This window comes from Poecile atricapillus, chromosome 34, assembly GCF_030490865.1.
Source record: "Poecile atricapillus isolate bPoeAtr1 chromosome 34, bPoeAtr1.hap1, whole genome shotgun sequence".
In the NCBI taxonomy this organism is placed as follows: domain Eukaryota; kingdom Metazoa; phylum Chordata; class Aves; order Passeriformes; family Paridae; genus Poecile; species Poecile atricapillus.
The window spans coordinates 3,546,638-3,558,287 of record NC_081282.1 but is presented as its reverse complement, the minus strand read 5'-3'; the positions used below and the strand labels follow the sequence as shown (position 1 = coordinate 3,558,287).

General features: G+C 58.7%; 1 protein-coding gene across 1 annotated transcript; it reads left to right on the top strand.

Moving 5' to 3' along the window:
• Positions 1–954: 954 nt before the first annotated feature.
• Positions 955–11,626, top strand: PRSS8 (serine protease 8). The gene is made up of 7 exons (XM_058860966.1): positions 955–1,093; positions 4,134–4,166; positions 4,637–4,799; positions 6,348–6,643; positions 8,090–8,331; positions 10,412–10,665; positions 11,602–11,626. Exons 1-7 carry the CDS (start codon positions 1,000–1,002, stop codon positions 11,624–11,626), a joined length of 1,107 nt encoding a protein of 368 aa, XP_058716949.1. The 5' UTR covers positions 955–999.
• Positions 11,627–11,650: the final 24 nt, after the last annotated feature.

The following is an 11,650-nucleotide window of genomic DNA, read 5'->3' as shown; positions in this document are numbered from 1 at the left end:
GGTGGGCGTGGCCTTGTGATTAATTTGCATAAGGGATGTGGTTTGGCATTATTAATTAGCATAATGGGCGGGGCTTGAGCATTGAGATAAATTCCCATGGTTTGTCGATTCTAATTAGCATAATGGGCGGGGTTTGATCATAGATTCTCATTGTTTATTGATTCTAATTTGCATAATGGGTGGGGTTTGACCACCAAGAGGATGAATTCCCATGGTTTTTCAGTTCTAATTAGCATAATGGGCGGGGTTTGATAATATATTCCCATGGTTTATCAGTTGTAATTTGCATAATGGGCGGGCTTTGATCATAGATTCTCATTGTTTATTTATTCTAATTTGCATAATGGGTGGGGTTTCCTGGCAGAATTATAGTGGGGGTGTGGTTTGTTGATGTAGTTAGCATAGTGGGCGTGGTTTGACCATAAAAGGGCATTGAGGGGCGTGGCTTGTGTGCAGCGGGCTCGGTGGGTGGGCGTGGCCATGATGATTGACAGCTGCGGGGGGCGGGACCATCACAGGTGGGGGAGGGGGGGAGGTTTCCCGGCCAGGTGAGCTCAGACCCCGATCCTGGTCCAGGTGAGCTCAGGTGAGGCCGGTCCCAGTTCCAGTCCTGGTCCAGGTGAGCTCAGGTGAGGCCGGTCCCGATCCCGGTCCAGGTGAGCTCAGGTGAGCCTGGTCCAGGTGAGCTAAGGTGAGGCCGATCCCGGTCCCGGTCCCGGTCCAGGTGAACTCGGGTGAGCCCTGTTCCGATTCCGGTTCCAGTCCAGGTGAACTCAGGTGAGCCCGGTCCCGGTTCCGGTTCCGGTCCAGGTGAGGCCGCCGGAAGTTCCCGCGCAGGTACCGGGGCTGTGTTCGGGGAGGGGGGAGGGGCGGATCCGGGCCAGGTGCGGGGGGCGTGGCCTCGCTCAGGTGAGGGGGGAGGGGAAGGGAAGGGAGGGGGAAGGGAAGGGAAGAGGAGGGGAAGGGAGGGAAGGGAGAGCCCAGAGCGGCCCCGGAGCGATGAGGAGGAGGCGGCGGCGGGAGCCGCGAGCGGGGCCCGGAGCGGGGCCGGCGCTGCCGCTGCTGCCGCTGCTGCTGCTGCTCCTGCCGGGAGGTGAGGGCCGAACCCTGGGGGGGTTTCGGAGGGTCCGCAGGGGATTTGTGAGGGTTCCCAGGAGATTTGTGAGGATTCCGAGGAGATTTGTGAGGGTTCCGAGAGGATTTGGGGCGGGTTTCGGCGGAGTCGTGAGGGGATTTCCTGCCGACAATCGTGAGGGGATTGCGGAAATCCTGAGGGGATTTGGGGGTTCCTGAGATTCGGGGGGGATCCCGAGGGGGTCCCCAGGGGATTTGTGAGGGCTCCCAGGAGATTTCGGGGGGTTCCGAGGAGATTTGGGGCGGGTCTCGGCGGAGTCGTGAGGGGATTTCCTGCCGACAATCGTGAGGGGATTTGGGGAGGAGGGGAATCGTGAGGGGATTGCGGAAATCCTGAGGGGATTTGGGGGTTCCTGAGATTTGGGGGGGATCCCGAGGGGGTCCCCAAGAGATTTATGAGGGTCCCGAGGAGATTTCGGGGGGTTCCGAGGAGATTTGTGAGGGTTCCGAGGAGATTTGTGAGGGTTCCGAGGAGATTTGGGGCGGGTTTCAGCAAAATCGTGAGGGGATTTCCTGCCGACAATCGTGAGGGGATTTGGAGAGGAGGGGAATCGTGAGGGGGTTTTGGGAATCCTGAGGGGATTTGGGGGTTCCTGAGATTTGGGGGGGATTTCGGGGGGTTCCCAGGAGATTTCGGGGGGTTCCGGGGAGATTTGTGAGGGTTCCGAGAGGATTTGGGGCCGTTTTCAGCAGAATCGTGAGGGGATTTCCTGCCGACAATCGTGAGGGGATTTGGGGAGGAGGGGAATCGTGAGGGGATTTTGGAAATCCTGAGGGGATTTGGGGGTTCCTGAGATTCGGGGGGGATCCCGACGGGGTCCCCAAGGGATTTGTGAGGGTCCCGAGGAGATTTCGGGGGATTCCGAGGAGATTTGTGAGGGTTCCGAGAGGATTTGGGGCGGGTTTCGGCGGAATCGTGAGGGGATTTCCTGCCGACAATCGTGAGGGGATTTGGGGAGGAGGGGAATCGTGAGGGGATTTGGGGAATCCTGAGGGGATTTGGGGGTTCCTGAGATTCGGGGGGGATCCCGAGGAGATTTCGGGGGGTTCCGAGGAGATTTGTGAGGGTTCCGAGAGGATTTGGGGCGGGTTTCGGCGGAATCGTGAGGGAATTTACGGCCGACAATCGTGAGGGGATTGCGGAAAGTCTGAGGGGATTTTGGGAAGTCTGAGGGGATTTGTGGCTTCCTGAGATTTGGGGGGGATCCCCAAGAGATTTCGGGGGGTTCCCCAGGTGATTTTGGGGCTTTCTGAGGGAATTTGGGCTGTTTTGAGGTGGAATCGTGAGGGAATTTACGGCCGACAATCCTGAGGGGATTTTGGCGGGAATCCTGAGGGGATTTGGTGCGGGGGGGGGGAATCATGAAGGAATTTTGGGAATTCTGAGGGAATTTTGGGAATTCTGAGGGGATTTTGGAAATCCTGAGGGGATTTGGGGGGTTCTGAGGGGATTTGGGGGTTCCCGAGGGAATTTCGGGGGGTTCTGAAGGGATTTTGGGGTGATTTGAGGTGGAATCGTGAGGGAATTTACGGCCGATAATCCTGAGGGGGTTTGGGTTTCCCGAGTGGGATTTGAGGTGAATTTGAGGGGATTTTGGGCAGTTCCGAGGGGGATTTGAGGAAAAACTGAGAGGATTTGGGCAGTTCCGAGGGGGATTTTGGGGTTCCTGAGGGAATTTGGGGGTCCCGAGTGGGATTTGAGGTGAATTTGAGGGAATTTGGGGGGTCCCGAGGGGAATTTGAGGGGATTTTGGGGGGTCCCGAGGGGATTTGGGGTTCCCGAGTGGGATTTGAGGTGAATTTGAGGGGATTTGGGGGTCCCGAAAGGATTTTGGGGTTCCCGAGTGGGATTTGAGGTGAATTTCAGGTGATTTTGTCAGTTCCGAGGGGGATTTGGGGATTCCTGAGGGAATTTGAGGGGATTTTGGGGGGTCCCGTGGGGATTTTGGGGGTCCCGAGTGGGATTTGAGGTGAATTTCAGGTGATTTTGTCAGTTCCGAGCGGGATTTTGGGGTTCCTGAGGGGATTTGGGGTTCCCGGGTGGGATTTTGGGTGAATTTGAGGTGATTTTGTCAGTTCCGAGCGGGATTTTGAGGCCGTTCACGGGGATTTGTTGGTTCTCAATTCGGGATTTTTGGGGGTCCCAAACTCGGGGATTTTTGGGGGATTTTTTTGGGGGTCCCACGGGGGGGTTCGGGGGCGGTTTTGGGGAGGGGTCCCCGGTGTTTTTGGGGTGACACGGAGGGGACAGGTGACAGGGGACAGGTGACAGGGACAGGGGACAGGGACAGGGGACAGGTGACATGGAGGTGACAGGTGACAGGGACAGGTGACAGGGAACAGGGACAGGTGACAGGGGACAGGTGACAGGTGACAGGGACAGGTGACAGGTGACAGGGACAGGGGACAGGTGACAGGGGACAGGTGACAGGTGACAGGGGACAGGTGACAGGTGACAGGGGACAGGGGACAGGTGACAGGGGACAGGGACAGGTGACAGGGACAGGTAACAGGGGACAGGTGACAGGGACAGGGACAGGGACAGGTGACAGGGGACAGGGACAGGTGACAGGGGACAGGTGACATTCCTGGGCCGGTTTGTCCGGCCTCGCCCCGGATGTCCCTCGGTGTGTCCGGCCAGGTCACAAAAATGCGTGACGTCATCACCCTCCGCCCCCCCCAAATGCGTGACGTCATCACCCTCCTGCCCCCCCAAATGCGTGACGTCATCACCCTTCGGCCCCCCAAATGCGTGACGTCATCACCCTCCTGCCCCCCCGAAATGCGTGACGTCATCACCCTCGGGGGCCCCCCCCCCCAATTAAAGGAGGGTGACGTCATCACCATCGGCCCCCCAAAATTAGGGGGGGGTGTGACGTCATGGCCCTCAATTTCCCCCCCGAATTTGGGTGATGATGTCATCACCTTCACTGGGGGGGGGGAGGGATTCCCCAAATTGAGGGGGGGGGTCTCTGACGTCATCACCCCCTCCCCCACAGGTGACCGGGGGGCGGCGGCCGAGGATGACGCAGGTGAGGGGGGAGGGGCCCGGATTTGGGGGGGGGTGTCTTAAAGGGGCGGGGCCTCATTTGGGGGGGGGGTCTTAAAGGGGCAGGGTCTCATTATCGGAGGTCCTTTAAGGGGCGGGGTCTCATATTGGGGGGGGTTCTTAAAGGGGCAGGGTCCCATTTTGAGATGGGGATTTTGGGGGGGTTGTGGGGGGGGTCCGACAGGTTTAACCCCCTCAGTGCCACAGTGGGGAGGGGTCTTTGGCCCATTTAACCCCTTCAATGCCATGGGGAGGGGTCTCTGGCACATTTAACCCCCTCAGTGCCACAGTGGGGAGGGGTCTCTGGCACATTTAACCCCTTCAGTGCTGTGGGGTCTCCAGCAGGTTTAACCCCTTCAATGCCACAGTGGGGAGGGGTCTCTGACCCATTTAACCCCCTCAATGCCACAGTGGGGAGGGGTCTGTGACCCGTCCCACCTTTAACCCCCTCAGTGCCGTGCGGGACCCCCGTGCACCGGCGCGTGGTGGGGGGCTCGGGGGCGCAGGAGGGGCAGTGGCCCTGGCAGGTGAGCCTGACCTTCAGGGGCCGCCACGTCTGCGGGGGGGCTCTGATCGCCCCGGCCTGGGTCCTGACAGCTGCACACTGCTTCCCTCCGTGAGTGAACCCCCAAAAACCCACCCAAAACTGACCCAAATTCACCCAAAAACCACCCAAATTCACCCCAAAACTGACCCCAAAACTGCCCTGATTGCCCCGGCCTGGGTCCTGACAGCTGCACACTGCTTCCCTCCGTGAGTGAACCCCAAAAACCCACCCAAAACCCACCCAAAACTGACCCCAAACCCACCCAAATTCACCCCAAATTCACCCCAAACCTGCCCTGATCACCCCGGCCTGGGTCCTGACAGCTGCACACTGCTTCCCTCCGTGAGTGACCCCCAAAACTGACCCCAAACTGACCCAAATTCACCCAAAAACTGACCCCAAAACAGCCCCAAATCCACCCAAAAACTGACCCAAAAACTGACCCCAAACTGACCCAAAAACCACCCCAAACCCACCCAAATTCACCCCAAAACTGACCCCAAACCTGCCCTGATCGCCCCGGCCTGGGTCCTGACAGCTGCACACTGCTTCCCTCCGTGAGTGAACCCCCAAAACTGACCCCAAACTGACCCAAAAACCACCCAAATTCACCCCAAAAACTGCCCTGAGTGACCCCCAAAACTGACCCCAAACCCACCCAAAACTGACCCCAAACCCACCCAAATTCACCCCAAATTCACCCCAAAAACTGCCCTGAGTGACCCCAAAAACCCACCTAAAACTGACCCAAAACTGACCCCAAACCCACCCAAATTCACCCCAAACCTGCCCTGATCGCCCCGGCCTGGGTCCTGACAGCTGCACACTGCTTCCCTCCGTGAGTGAACCCCAAAAACTGACCCTAAATACACCCAAATTCACCCCAAAAACTGCCCTGAGTGACCCCAAAAACTGACCCCAAACCCACCCAAATTCACCCCAAAACTGACCCAAAAACTGACCCAAAACTGACCCAAATTCACCCAAAAACTGCCCTGGAGGGACCCCCCGAAACAGCCCCAAATTCCACCGAATTCCCCCCAAATCCTGGTCCCTGACCCCAAATTCCCAATCCCTGACCCCCAAACCCCCCAAATCCCCCCAAAATTCCCCCAATCCCCCCAAACCCCCCAAGTTCCCAATCCCTGACCCCAAATTCCCCCCAAATCCCCCCAAATCCCCTCAAATTCCCTGCAAATTCCCCAAATTCCCCCAAATCCCCCCTGCTCCGTTCCCTGACCCCAAATTCCCAATCCCTGACCCCAAATCCCCCCAAATCCCCCCCAAATCCCCCCAAATCACCCCAAATTCCCAATCCTTGACCCCAAATTCCCCCCAAATTCCCCCCAAACCCCCTGAATTCCCCATCCCTGACCCCAAATACCCCCAAACCCCCCAGAATTCCCCAAACCCCCCCAAAATTCCCCCCAGCCCCCATTCCCTGACCCCCAAACCCCCCCAAATTCCCCCAAAATTCCCCAAATTCCCCCAAATCCCTCCCAAATCCCCCCAAACCTCCCAACCCCCATTCCCTGACCCCCAAATTCCCCCAAAATCCCCCCAAAATTCCCCAATTCCCCCCAAATTTCCAATCCCTGACCGCCCCCTCCCCCGCAGGTCCCTCCCCCTCCCCGAGTTCCGGGTGACCCTGGGGGTGCTGCAGCTCCTGGCCCCTCCCCCCGACGCGCAGGTGAGGGGCGTGGCCTCGGTCACGCGGCACCCGGCCTATCGCGACTATCGCGACAGAGACGGAGGGGGAGGGGGAGGGGGAGGGGACCTGGCGCTGGCCCGGCTCCACCCCCCCGCCCGAACGTCGCGGTTGGTGCGGCCCATCTGCGTCCCCCCCCCCGGGGAATGGTTCAGGCCGGGGATGAACTGCACCGTGACCGGCTGGGGACACGTCAGGACGGCCGGTGAGTGACCTCATATCGCGATATATCGCGACATATCGGGGGGTATCGCGACATATCGGGACATTGGGGACACTGGGGACACTGGGGACACTGGGGACACTGGGGACACGTCAGGACGGCCGGTGAGTGACGGCATATCGCGATATATCGCGACATATCGCGGGGATATCGCGATATATCGGGACATTGGGGACACTGGGGACACTGGGGACATTGGGGACACGTCAGGACGGCCGGTGAGTGACAGCGTATCGCGATATATCGGGATATATCGCGATACTGGGGACATTGGGGACACTGGGGACACGTCAGGACGGCCGGTGAGTGACCTCATATCGCGATATATCGCGACATATCGGGACACTGGGGACACTGGGGACACTGGGGACACTGGGGATACGTCAGGACGGCCGGTGAGTGACGGCATATCGCGATATATCGCGACATATCGGGACATTGGGGACACTGGGGACACTGGGGACACGTCAGGACGGCCGGTGAGTGATGTCATATCGCGATATATCGCGACATATCGGGAGGTATCGGGACATTGGGGGCACTGGGGACACTGGGGACACGTCAGGACGGCCGGTGAGTGACGGCATATCGCGACATATCGCGACATATCGGGACACTGGGGACATTGGGGACATTGGGGACACTGGGGACACGTCAGGACGGCCGGTGAGTGACGGCATATCGCGATATATCGCGACATATCGGGACACTGGGGGCACTGGGGACACTGGGGACACGTCAGGACGGCCGGTGAGTGACGGCATATCGCGATATATCGGGATATATCGTGATACTGGGGACACTGGGGACACTGGGGACACGTCAGGACAGCCGGTGAGTGACCTCATATCGCGACATATCGCGACATATCGAGGGGATATCATGACATCGGGGGGGTATCGGGGTCATTGGGGTCACCGGGGGGGGTTGGGGACATCAGGGCAGGGTCGGTGACCCCGTGGTGACCTCTGGGTGACCCCAGGTGTGACCCCAGAGCCCCCCAGGTCACCCCAGGTGTCCCCAGGTGTCCCCAGGTGTCCCCAGGTGTCCCCAGGTGATGTCACCTGACCCCAAGTGTCCCCAGGTGTCCCCAGGTGATGTCACCTGACCCCAGGTGTCCCCAGATGTCCCCAGGTGACCCCAGGTGATGTCACCTGACCCCAGGTGTCCCCAGGTGTCCCCAGATGTCCCCAGGTGTCCCCAGGTGATGTCACCTGACCCCAGGTGACCCCAGGTGTGACCCCAGAGCCCCCCAGGTGTCCCCAGGTGATGTCACCTGACCCCAGGTGTCCCCAGGTGTCCCCAGGTGATGTCACCTGACCCCAGGTGACCCCAGGTGTCCCCAGGTGTCCCCAGGTGTCCCCAGGTGTCCCCAGGTGTCCCCAGGTGATGTCACCTGACCCCAGGTGACCCCAGGTGTCCCCCCAGTGCCGTTGCCGCCCCCCAAGACGCTGCAGCAGGTGGAGGTGCCTCTGCTGAGTCAGCAACACTGCCAGTGCCTGTACCGGAAACACCTGGGGACACACCTGGGGACACACCTGGGGACACACCTGGGGACACACCTGGACACGCCTGGGACACACCTGGACACGCCCCTCGAGGACATGGGGTTACCTGCAGAGGACACCGTGTGTGCCGGGTACCCCGAGGGACAGCGCGACGCCTGCCAGGTGAGGCTGGGACACCTGGGGGACACCTGGGGGACACCTGGGGGACACCTGGGGGACACCTGGGTGACCCCTGTTACCTGTGTGTCACCTCCTGTGTCACCTGTATCACCTGTGTCACCTGTGTTAACCTATGTGACCTTTGTGTCACCTGTGTGTAACCTGTGTCACCTGTACTACCTGTGTGACCTCATGTGTCACCTGTACTGACACCTGTGCTTTACCTGTGTCACCTCCTGTGCTTTACCTGTGTGACACCTGTGTCACCTGTACTACCTGTGTGTCACCTCCTGTGTCACCTGTGTCCCCTCTCGGAGCCCCCTCCACCCCCCCATGTCCCTCTTCATCCTCACCTGTCCCCAAAATCCCCCAGGTGTGTCCCCAGGTGTCACAGGTGTATCTCAGGTGTATCTCAGGTGTATCTCAGGTGTCCCCAGGTGTGTCACCTGTCCCCAGGTGTGTCACCTGTCTCAGATGTCCCCGTTTTGTCCCCAGGGTGACTCGGGGTCCCCCCTGTGCTGTCCCCAGGTGTATCACAGGTGTCACAGGTGTCTCAGGTGTATCTCAGGTGTCCCCAGGTGTCACAGGTGTACTCCAGGTGTATCTCAGGTGTCTCAGATGTATCTCAGGTGTATCTCAGGTGTCTCAGGTGTATCTCAGGTGTCTCACCTGTCCCCAGGTGTCTCACCTGTCTCACCTGTACCTGTTCCATCCCCAGGGTGACTCTGGCTCCCCCCTCTGTTGTCCCCAGGTGTCACAGGTGTATCTCAGGTGTATCTCAGGTGTCTCAGGTGTATCTCAGGTGTATCTCAGGTGTCCCCAGGTGTCACAGGTGTACTCCAGGTGTATCTCAGGTGTCTCACCTGTACCTGTTCCGTCCCCAGGGTGACTCAGGCTCCCCCCTGTGCTGCCGCCTGGTGTCACAGGTGTATCTCAGGTGTCACAGGTGTACTCCAGGTGTATCTCACCTGTCCCCAGGTGTCACAGGTGTACTCCAGGTGTATCTCACCTGTCCCCAGGTGTCTCACCTGTCCCCTCTCTGTGTCCCCAGGGTGACTCGGGCTCCCCCCTGTGCTGCCGCCTGGTGTCACAGGTGTCTCTCAGGTGTATCTCAGGTGTATCACAGGTGTCCCCAGGTGTCTCAGGTGTACTCCAGGTGTATCTCAGGTGTCACCTGTCTCACCTGTCCCCATTCCATCCCCAGGGTGACTCGGGCTCCCCCCTGTGTTGCCGCCTGGTGTCACAGGTGTATCACAGGTGTCCCCAGGTGTATCTCACCTGTCTCCATTTTGTGTCCCCAGGGTGACTCTGGCTCCCCCCTGTGCTGCCGCCTGGTGTCACAGGTGTATCTCAGGTGTATCTCAGGTGTCCCCAGGTGTCACAGGTGTACTCTAGGTGTATCTCAGGTGTATCTCAGGTGTCCCCAGGTGTCACAGGTGTACTCTAGGTGTATCTCAGGTGTATCTCAGGTGTGTCACCTGTCTCACCTGTACCTGTTCCATCCCCAGGGTGACTCGGGCTCCCCCCTGTGCTGCCGCCTGGTGTCACAGGTGTATCTCAGGTGTATCACAGGTGTCCCCAGGTGTCTCAGGTGTATCTCAGGTGTCACAGGTGTATCTCAGGTGTCTCACCTGTCTCACCTGTCCCCATTCCATCCCCAGGGTGACTCGGGCTCCCCCCTGTGCTGCCGCCAGGTGTCACAGGTGTATCTCAGGTGTATCACAGGTGTCCCCAGGTGTCACAGGTGTATCTCAGGTGTCTCACCTGTCTCACCTGTACCTGTTCCATCCCCAGGGTGACTCGGGCTCCCCCCTGTGCTGCCGCCTGGTGTCACAGGTGTATCTCAGGTGCCTCTCAGGTGTCACAGGTGTACTCCAGGTGTATCTCAGGTGTCCCCAGGTGTCACAGGTGTATCTCACCTGTCTCACCTGTCCCCTCTCTGTCCCCAGGGTGACTCTGGCTCCCCACTGTGTTGCCCCCAGGTGTCTCAGGTGTATCTCAGGTGTCCCCAGGTGTGTCAGGTGTACTCCAGGTGTATCTCACCTGTCCCCAGGTGTGTCACCTGTCCCCTCTCTGTCCCCAGGGTGACTCCGGCTCCCCGCTCTGCTGCCGCCTGGGCGGTTCCTGGCACCTGCTGGGCGTGTCCAGCTGGGGCGTGGCCTGCGGGCTGCGGGGTCTCCCAGGTGTGTACGCAGGGGTGGGGCCTCACCTGGGCTGGATCCGGGGCGTGGTCCCCGAGCTGGCCCCGCCCCCCGCCCCTCCCCCCACCCCTCCCCCCCCGGAGCCCCTGGAGCCGCCCTGGGGAGACCCCTGCGAGGGGGGGGAGGGGCAGGGGGGGTGGGGGGAGGGGTGGGTGGGGGAGGGGGCGGTGGGGGAGGGGCGGGGGGCGGGGCTAAGGGTGGGGGCGGGGCTGGGGGTGCTGCTGCTGGGGGTGGGGGTGGGGCTGGGGGCGGGGTGGGGGTGAGGGGGGGGGAGTTTGGGGGGAAAAAATGGGAATTTGGGAAAAAAACAACGGGAATTTTGGGGAAAAAAACGGGAATTTGGGGCAAAAACGACAAAATTTGGGGAAAAAATTATGGAATTTGGGGGAAAAAACACGAAATTTGGGGGGGAAAACACTGATTTTGGGGGAAAATGGAATTTTGGGGAAAAAAACCGGAATTTTGGGGGAAAAAATCACAATTTTGGGGAAACAAGTGGAATTTTGGGGAAAAACACCAAATTTGGTGAAAAAAAATTATGGAATTTGGGGGAAAAATCACCGAATTTGGGGATAAAAACCAGAATTTTGGGGAAAAAAGCAGAATTTTGGGGGGAAAAACCTGGAATTTGGGGGTGAAAAAAAGAGGAGTTTGGGGGAAAATGGGAATTTTAGGAAAGAACTGGAATTCGGGGGAAAAAAACGGAATTTTGGGGGAAAAACCTGGAATTTGGGGGGAGAACACAAAATTTGGGGAGGAAATCTTGGAATTTTGGGGGGAAAATTGGAGTTTTGGGAATAAAAAGTGGGAATTTGGGGAAAAAAATTGGGATTTGGGGGGAAAATCTTGGAATTTTAAGGGGAAAATGGAATTTTGGGGAAGAAAAGCTGGATTTTGGGAATAAAACTTGGAATTTGGAGGGAAATCCTGGAATTTGGGGAAGAAAAATTTGGATTTTGGGAGGGAAAATGTGAATTTGGGACGGAAAATCTGGGAATTCGGGGGGGAAAAGGCGGATTTGGGTTAAAAATGTGAATTTTTGGGGGTGGAAATGCTGGAATGAAACCCCCAGAATTTGGGATGTGACCCCAAAATAAAAACTCGCTGCCCCTCCCCCCTCT

Bases quoted from the DNA above. Each gene is read 5' to 3' on its own strand.
- PRSS8 (XM_058860966.1), top strand. From the start codon at position 1,000: ATGAGGAGGAGGCGGCGGCGGGAGCCGCGAGCGGGGCCCGGAGCGGGG. The intron at 4,167-4,636 runs GTGAGGGGGGAG...TAACCCCCTCAG, and splicing joins GGCGGCCGAGGATGACGCAG to TGCCGTGCGGGACCCCCGTG. The intron at 6,644-8,089 runs GTGAGTGACCTC...GTGTCCCCCCAG, and splicing joins GGGACACGTCAGGACGGCCG to TGCCGTTGCCGCCCCCCAAG.